Source organism: Ostrea edulis, chromosome 4, assembly GCF_947568905.1.
Source record: "Ostrea edulis chromosome 4, xbOstEdul1.1, whole genome shotgun sequence".
Taxonomy (NCBI): domain Eukaryota; kingdom Metazoa; phylum Mollusca; class Bivalvia; order Ostreida; family Ostreidae; genus Ostrea; species Ostrea edulis.
Window position 1 is genome coordinate 29,101,316 of NC_079167.1, and position 10,057 is coordinate 29,111,372.

General features: G+C 35.1%; 1 protein-coding gene across 3 annotated transcripts in view; it reads left to right on the forward strand.

Annotated features, from left to right (window-relative positions):
* The first annotated feature begins 1,515 nt into the window (after positions 1-1,515).
* Positions 1,516-10,057, forward strand: part of LOC125670452 (uncharacterized) — a 12,618-nt gene continuing 4,076 nt past the window's right edge. The window contains exons 1-3 of one of the 3 annotated variants that reach the window (XM_048905642.2): positions 1,516-1,641; positions 5,987-6,075; positions 9,537-9,620. In XM_048905642.2, the coding sequence (XP_048761599.1) occupies positions 6,073-6,075; positions 9,537-9,620 (87 nt within the window). In that variant the 5' untranslated portion in view covers positions 1,516-1,641; positions 5,987-6,072. Of the gene's footprint in view, positions 1,642-2,259; positions 2,474-5,685; positions 5,903-5,986; positions 6,076-9,536; positions 9,621-10,057 lie in introns of those variants that run through there. The other 2 variants (XM_048905641.2, XM_048905640.2) reach the window with 2 other exon arrangements.

The window sequence follows — 10,057 nt, forward strand, 5'->3', positions numbered from 1 at the left end:
AAGTGGGGTTTCACTCTGTAACCATATTGTATATTTGTTTATTAACTTGCGTACCGACCCGGTCAGAAGTTCGGCAATGAATTCATTAAGTCATACAGAGATTGTGAGATCTACCTACGTATTAGTTGAGTAGTTTACTATACACAATGAGGATATGTAAGTTTCATTAGATCTACTGAATTAAATGTACTTGTAACTTGTAGGATGTACTACCGTATTTCTGTCTCACTAAAAGTCAGCTGACAAGTCTGCTTGATTTGATATACCGATAACGCATTATCAAAACTTTATATTACGATATTTTAGTAGGAAACGGACCCCCACCCACCCCACCCACCGAAAAAACACCATGCAATGTTTCAGCACACTTACCGTTAATTGTTATACATACACATGTACCTATACAAAGAGCAACGACATTTTTAAAAGAAACTGTTTTCATCATGATGTTAGTTTTGTTTACAGGAAGATTTTTCTCTCTTTTTTTTCCCCAATAGAATTTACCTTTTGATAAAAGGCGCTCCGCATTGACAATGTTCACTGACCGTGTTCTTGAACATACCGACCGGTGTTTAAAATTTAATTTAGATTATAAGTTCAAGGATTAAAGTAAAACTGGGATTATTGTCATGAAATGAATACAGATATATATATTATTACTACAGTAACTTGATCCGAAGAGTCGGATCACGTCGAGTTGACAGGCGCGGATCATCAGATCACACGAGACGCGAAGCGTCGAGTTTGATCTGATGATCCGCGCCTGTCAACGAGACGTGATCCAACTCTTCGGATCAAGTTACTGTAGTAATGATAAATTTATTATATACCCCCTTCTGCATTTTAAATCCACATTTATAAGATGATAAATGTAATCCAAATTATCAAAAACAGACATACCATGAAATTATGTTTTGTGTACGTAGTTTTGTTTTGTGACACGGTCAATATTTTCCACAAATAACGTTGCGTTGATGTATTGTGACGTCATTGTGACGGCATCAGTTTCAGAGGATACTGATACGGAATCAGAAAACCACAGTGTGGTGATCCGGAAAACCGGATCACACGCTGTGAAATCCACAGTATCAACGAACGATACATTGATGGGTATATAATAAATGAATGTATTTAAAGATGATTTCCCGATTGTTGCCAATGATAGCTCTTTGGAGCTAATGTTGTATTGTTTTTACGATGTCCGACTTGAAATAAAGATTATTTGATTTGAACGGTCACAGTCGGGAACTTACTGATGCTATTCTTTTGGACATTTTCGGGCATGATAGAAAAGATGTCCAGTGGCGTAGCTTCCATTGAGGCAACCGAGGCAGCTGCCTCGGTAAAAAAAAACAAAAACACCTTTTACGTTGTTAAAATGTCGATAGCTTCTGGGGGGCGCAGCCCCTCCAGACCCCCTGCCTCGGTAATATTCGAACCCAAGCTACGCCTATGATGTCCACGCGTTTTCTAAATTGATCTTGAAAACAGAGAATACCCGTATGTGGATGACGTGGGCGACCAACAGAAACAGATCAGAAGTATAAAACCGGCCCTGTATGTGTCTTTTAAATTTGATTCAAATGACGACGTGGATTGTTGGTTCTGTCGCTTTGTGACTGAAGCCCGAAAAACAAGATAGTGAGTACATGTGTACCTATTTTATAGTGTTTTAAGTTTTAATGATGGGGTATGAGAGAGAGAGAGAGAGAGAGAGAGAGAGAGAGAGAGAGCCAAGACCCTGCACCAATTCTGTTGACTGAAACACCGTGGTCAGAAAATGTGACGCCCCGTCATTGTTGGTGACCAATCATTTATAATTTTGGGTTTCATAATTATAAATACAATTATGGCATGGTTACCCAACCATGAGGCTTGGGCTTGGGATGTACCAAGTGATTTGGTATGGGCAAAAGTCTTTTTGTGTCAATTTCAATTAAATTTATTCCCATATTACCCTAACCAACAGAGAAGATATACATATACACACAATGTTAAACAAAGAATTCAGTTGGTGCAATGCATTCAAGAGTGTACAGTTTATATATTGTTTTAACCTGGAAGGGTAACTCTCTTGTGAATTATATTTGAAAAGATTACTCATAGTTTATACCTTTTCACATAAAAACAAATGAAAGAATTGTCTGACATTTGGTCTGTTTGTATATTTAGAAGTTAAAGTTCTACTATCGCTTACAGTGGAACAAGTCATGATATAATGAAACTCATCCCCAACCTCATTTTCACATGCATTACAAATTCTCTGGTTTTTGGGCACACCACTCCATCTGCCTGTACCATATCAGCTGTGTTTTGTGCCCTCTGAAGTTTGCTGGTGTGTTGAGAATGAACTCTAATCTGGATGTAACTAGCGAGTTTACTAGCTTCATCATTGATAAATGAACAGATACAGCCAATTCTGCGAATGTTCACATATGCTGATCGGGAAATAGAGAGACAGTGTTTTTCCATGGTAAGGGATTTGTCAAAGAATACGCTTAATTTTTTTTTTTTTTTTTTTTTTTTTTTTTTTTTTTTTTTTTTTACGAAAGATGATGTATTACAATAAGAAACCCATTTCATTCAGAGTTTGTTTAATAACATTAATCAGTCATTTTTCATATTGTCTACAGTTTGTAATATCCAGGTATAGTTTAAATCACATTATGTAAAATTTCTGTATATATCTCATCCATTTAAAATCAACGTCAACATTGTTTATTAATTGTTGAGTTATGTAAAAAAAAAAAAAAAAAAAAATGTACAAAATACCAGACAACTTTGTGTCTTTACCATTCAACAATTTTAACCAGAATTTAATCATTAAAATTTTGACATGTATACACAATGGATATCTAGTAAGTTCACCATAAATCATATCATTTCGGGCAGTTGTCTTAAGATTCAATATAACTTCACAAATGTTTTAGATGCAGTCTCTCAATGATGTCTAAATTTTCAACCCCCCATAATTCACATTATTGGAACAACCATTTTATCAAACATGTCAAGTTGACAATCGATATATGAAATTCAGTTCTCGATGTGAAACATGTACTACGTGAGATTTTCCCATTTCGCTGCCAGCGGAAGAAAATGGTGTGTAACGTCTTGTGGATTAGTAATCAATGCAGATATATATATATTTTAAAAGAAAGGATAATCATTCATTTATAATGCTCCTGGTCATGGCCAATTAATTCAGGGCTTTCACAGATGACAAAGTCCATGTCGTGGCGTTCACAGCTTCAACGCCCTTTATTGCTTTTAGTGCTAACAGAGTGATTGACGTTAGAGAAACGTCAGGCAAACAAGGAGGTTCAACCCCCACACGGAGGCCAGCAGATTTCAGTAAATCGTCTGTGTATTTTTAGACACCGGGGAAACCGATGAAATCTTATTGTATCACTAATGTTATGGTGAGTCTATCAAGAAGAAAATCATTCGACAGAATTACTTTGTCTGAAGGACAACGCCACCTTGTGCACTCTTCTTTGGTATGTACAACATGTACTATTATTTTTTCAAAGTCTTGGGCGTGGATCAAAGGCGAGTATACATGTATGTCACTACCGTAAAGCTATTATAAAAACATCTTTTATTCTGCGTGATAATGGAGAGGCATATTTTAATAAGCTGGGTGTTTGTAGGTGTTTACAGTTTATTATATTCATATTATATGATTGATGTAGGCGTGCACCAAAATCAGAACACAGGTGCACGAAACTGATAAAGAACGCTAATTTTAGAATCTTTGGGAAACCCAAATGCAGCATCAATTAAGTACTAGCAAAATATCATCTACCGTTCGTGAATGTAGTTAGACATGTAATTAGAACTAGCATTTTCTAAAGAAAATTCGGGTACGTAGTTTTTGTCAATGCCCGTCCGTCAGTCTCATTTTATCTTTGGAACTCTTACATTTCAAAACATAGTTAAAATTAAATTCCTTTGGCACAAGATATTGCGCAGATATAAAATGTTAGGTCCAGGGTCTAAATATATGGACCCAAATTGCCAGTATTCCTACAAATGCTTATCATCGGAACTTCTAGTTAAGGATTTAGGATTCTAACTTGTGTAGTGGCGATCGATCCATAAAATGTTCAAGGGTGGGGGTGCAACCCAAGTTTGTACCTTTCCGCCTAGGTACAAGAATACATCTTTGTACATAGCTTTCTATAGTCAATATATGTATATGTGAAAGCCTAAGTAATAATCCAGTGTTATCTAGATCCAGTCACAAACAATTTGTAAAATAACAAAAAATGTATTATGATTTCATTATTAATTTCAAAGAATGGTTGCTATGGTAACCACTTATGACATTATTTCCCTCTTAAAATTATACATTTTGATTATCATCAAGTCATTCCCAAAGGATGATATTGATTTACATATAAAATGCTCTCCCCAAAGTTAATAAATATTACAATATAAATCACTTATGATGAGATTTTCAAATCTATAGATGAGGAAATTAGGCATTTTGGAACATTTTTATTCTAGAATTTCTTCAATATTCTGAATATACACATGTTGGGAATCTGTATGGCATAAGAGACTTAAGTATAGATATTATTAAAATCAAATGTTTTTAAAAACCTAAGCTTGGAATAAATAGATGAATTTAATAGAAATAGTGGGGGTGGGGGGGGGGGTGGGGGGGGGGGGTTCAACATCATATATATGTTTGTTTGTCAGCCCAGTGAAATCATGACAGTAACAACCACCTTAAAGGAATAAGAATGGTCAAGTACACAATCAAATAAATGACAATAAACAAACATATATACAGGATAATCTGGATTAAACAGACTAGGGACAATATTATGCCAAAAAAAAACACCGGTCCAGTAATAATTGTTTGACTAGAAAAAGCATACATTTTCACATTATGCACCCGGGTTAATAATACAATACGGATGACAAGGAAGTGTCCCTGGGTCATAATTGAAAGATACATGATACAAACACGTACCAATAAATGTAAAAAATGTACGTGTACTCAAACCTCTATATAGTAATATTACATCATAAGAAAACTAACCATAGTTAATAAAAACATATGTACATGTACCGCAAAAAGACAAGATGGGTCGTCATCTGCCACCGTAACAAGGTAGCATCAAATTAGTGCCAGGAAAAATCCCCTTGGCTGCCTTGTTACCGCCCCCATCCAACCACACACACACACACACATTATATATATATATATATATAAACAAAACACATAATTGGCTATTCTTATACATTTGTATTTTAAGGCAATGCATCTGAATCTTAATTATTTAGATAATTTCAGAATTATATAAAGTTAAAATCATTTTCATTTTTTAATGTTATGTTTCATGAAAAATCTGAGCCTTTGAAAATTACCATTATTAGGCCAGGTCTTGTTGCCATGGTAACGAGGACTTAAAATCATAAATTAAGTTGTTATTCACAATAAGATACATAATTTAAAAAAATTACACAATCGTTGTCATGTGTTTGAACGATATCTTCAGATTCTGTGGTTCGACTCTGTATAAGTTGTTTTCTCTGACGTGTCACGTTTCCTATATTATGGATATAGTGGAAGGGGTGTGTGGGTTCCAATTTCCATAAACATTCAGAATGGCACATTTAGATAGATTTGTTCAAGAACAAACCAATCACCAATTTCCCGTAAATATGTCTCTAGATTTGTTTATGAGAAATCGAAAATTACATAATATTTCCTTATTTTCGTTCAACGCTTGTTACATGTGTATACACACAAAGGCCTAACTTGATGTTTATATATAGTACTTATAACCCTGTATAACAAGGCGATGTAGAATGAATTGTAGATGTAACATAGCTGGAGTTTTCTGACAAACAGCTGCAGTGTTTACACTCGTGAAAACAACAACAACATGTAATCAAATAATGGTTAATGTGAGTACTGGAAACTATACGAAAGTGTAAATATTGATTACAGAATTTTCTGTTCTATTTTTAGACTTTCAGGAAAATCCGTCCGTGTGTTCTGCTGCATTGCGGCGTGAATCCGTGCTAACTGCTCGACCAGTAAACCTTGGAAATAAAATGGTAAGTCTTCTTTTTATATGTATTTCTTAAAACCATGTACTTTGTTGATGTTTGTTTTATAAATGCACAGACGCAAGTGGAAATGGACCACCCCTCGTTTTGTGCAACACTACATGCACAAGTGAGTATAATTGCTTGTAACATTGACAAAAAAAAAAGAGTTATGTTATTAGAATTCCGACCGTTAATCATTTTCATAGTGCATTTATTACAGTTTGAAAAGTTCTCAAATACCCTAATTTAAACTTAATGCAGGACAAATCTGAATATTGATATCTACATTCAGCTATATTTTGTCATTAATAATTTGAAATCGTAAATCTAATATTTAAATTAATGTGATCGACTGAAAGAAAACAAAACTCCATTAAAAAACAATGAACCCGAATATACATGGTATTACGGCTTTATGAGCAGAAATGTTGATCATGAAAATATTCAAATGAGAAAAAGAAACTCTTCTTCATAGTTCCAAAGTGACCACTTAAAGTGTGGGAAATATTAAAGAAAGATTTACATGGTGAAGTTCATAGAATATTGAAACTGTACTTGCAATTAGAAGAAAACTGGGAAAAGTAATTGGCCCAGTAAAATCAGTTGCTCCTGGTGGTTGCCCATATGTTTCCGGTGGTTCATCAAAGGAGAAATTGACTGTTCTCTACTCAGCAAATGCTGAGGGACATGGTGCCCCATTTTTGGGGTATGCAGAACACAAGCCAAAGTCAAAAGATTCCATTACAGGAGCACAAAGAGATTCCACAGTTGTATACACAACAAGGGATGCTTACTCCTGCTTGGCACCTGATCCCGCCTCTGGTGTGTCTAGGGGTTCGTGTTTGTCCTACTCTTAATCTTATATTCTTTATAGGGGTTATGAGATTGATCACTGTTCGTTATCTTCCCCTTTTCATTTTATCAAGACAGGGTGGATGTATTCTGAAGCCATTTGCACCTTTCAAACATGCAGGTCAAGAGCGACCAGTAGTCCTGTTGATGGGCTGTGTGTCTTCCCACTAAAATATGGGTGTTTTCTCAAAAGCAATCTCTTTGCAAATAGAAATTATTAGGTTAGTTTCTGATGTGACCCAATTTATCCAACCCCTTGACAAAGATATATTTGGTCCTCTGAGAAAGCAATGGTACAATATTGTAAGAGAAAATACCAGGAAAATCCAGACATACTTATAACAAAGAGAAATTCCGCTGTCTAGTTAGCAAGAACACATCTAAAGTTATACTGACCAAACATAATAGTAGGCAAAGGGTCGGGCTTTTCCCACTCGACAGAAATGCTGTATCTGTAAGCTCTTTGAGACTTACATTGCAGTCCTACACCGGCAAATGATGACGTCTCCATATGAGTGAAAGGTTCTCGATCGGGACGTTAAACAATATACAAACAACCACATTCATGAGGAAATGGATATCATTTCAATTGGTAAATATACGGAAGGCAAAACCAATGGAACTGTAGATATATTTTGTAGGGTTACCAATTGGGCATGTATTCCTTTAGGATTCACAGGCTTCATTCGTTAGTTTTTGGATAAGGGGTGTATCATTACATGGGAAACAAATGAAATGCCATATCCTACCCCCCCCCCCACACACACCTTTGGCCGCAAGTGTAAGAAAAGGGCGAGGTGCAGTCATACCACGTGACTACTTCGTCCAGTGGTAATCAAAATTAGTTACTTTTGTCAAGGAAACATTGCAATCAGCTGAAAACCAAAAAATTAAAAGATGCAATGAGCATTCAGTAACAATAAAAAAATGATTGGTATTCGCAGAATTGTTTATTTGTTTTTTAGACAAATTCTTGTGTAAAGAGGATTAATATCATTTGAATAAAGAATTCAAAAAAGTTTTATATGAACGTGTGTGTGTGTGCGCTGTTGTTGTGTTGTGTGTGTGTGTGTGTGTGTGTGTGTGTGTGTGTTCTAGAGGTGGTTCCTTTTTCAAAACATTCAAATACTCATATTAAGCTAAGCCGAAAATCTTCAAATACGAATAAAGTTGTGTATGTTTAGAAATAGAAATTTTATCAGTTAAATAAAAAGGTAATGTATTGGTTGTATACGTAGCTTTCACACAACACATCCCGACTATAATTTCGATCTATCCGTGTGTTATATTACGTTAGCAACTGTAGATGGCGCTGATTCGATACTGGAAAATGAATTAGAAACTACAAATAATAATAATAATAAATAGAGTGGGTGTTGAATTGATATCTCTGCGTTTTGTAATTGATTTTACGGGATTTTTGTAGCAATAATAAAAATAATGATAGCTATAATTAAAAAAAATGCCAAGAATATTCTTAGCTTCGTGCATGTAACTTGTATTCACAACAAAACAATAACAAACTGATCTGAAAACATTAAAACTACTGTACATCTCATGTTACAGAGGAAGTAGAATGTACATTTCATGTTACAGAGGAAGTAGAATGTACATTTCTTGTTACAGAGGAAGTAGAATGTACATTTCATGTTACAGAGGAAGTAGAATGTATATTTCATGTTACAGAAGAAATAGAATGTACATCTCATGTTACAGAGGAAATAGACTGTACATTTCATGTTACAGAGGAAATAGACTGTATATTTCATGTTACAGAAGAAATAAACTGTACATTTCATGTTACAGAGGAAATAGACTGTACATTTCATGTTACAGAGAAAATAAATAAACTGTACATTTCATGTTACAGAGGAAATAGACTGTACATTTCATGTTACAGAGGAAATAATTAAACTGTACATTTCATGTTACAGAGGAAATGAATAGAATGTACATCGCATGTTACAGAGTAAATAGGCTGTATATTTCATATTACAGAGGAAATAATTAAACTGTACATTTCATGTTAGAGGAAATAAATAGACTGTACATCTCGTGTTACAGAGGAAATAGACTGTACATTTCATGTTACAGAGGAAATAGACTGTACATTTCATGTTACAGAGGAATAGACTGTACATCTCATGTTACAGAGGAATAAACTGTACATCTCATGTTACAGAGGAACTAAACTGTACATCTCGTTACAGAGGAAATAGACTGTACATCTCATATGTAAAATATTAACAACAATGGACCAAAATTATGATCAGAAAAGCTTATCTATCAATCCATCTATCTTTGGCATGAATGCATGAATTATGTCTTGCCACGTTGCGTTATTTTAGCACTGGTAGAGGGTAAACTCGAGGATGGGTGCCTGAATCTTATATGTTACTAATTCTTACTAGCAGCGGTGACCAATTACCTTACTTAGATATACGATTATCATGTAGACACAAAATTAAAATAAGATTAAAGTATTGCATTGTATCTGTCATAGTAATATTTTTCAGCTTTATCATGATATGGAAGCAGGAGGAAGGGGGGTGTCCTTCCTTCCCACTAGATGCACCTTGTGAGTGTGATTTCATTTTACACATTATTTTATGTAGGCAAAATCAAAGTCAAAGAGAATACGTGTGTTCAAACGCTTCAAAAGGAAGAAGGAAAAACGTGAGACGTCTGTACAAATACAGGTGAGACTTCTGTAAGGAAAAAACCAGGTGAGACGTCTGTACAAATACAGGCGAGACGTCTGTACAAATACAGGTGAGACGTCTGTACAAATACAGGTGAGACGTCTGTACAAATACAGGTGAGACGTCTGTACAAATACAGGTGAGACTTCTGTAAGGAAAAAACCAGGTGAGACTTCTGTACAAATACAGGTGAGACTTCTGTAAGGAAAAAACCAGGTGAGACGTCTGTACAAATACAGGCGAGACGTCTGTACAAATACAGGTGAGACTTCTGTAAGGAAAAAAACCAGGTGAGACGTCTGTACAAATACAGGTGAGACTTCTGTAAGGAAAAAAACCAGGTGAGACGTCTGTACAAATACAGGTGAGACTTCTGTACAAATACAGGTGAGACTTCTGTAAGGGAAAACCCAGGTGAGACGTCTGTACAAATA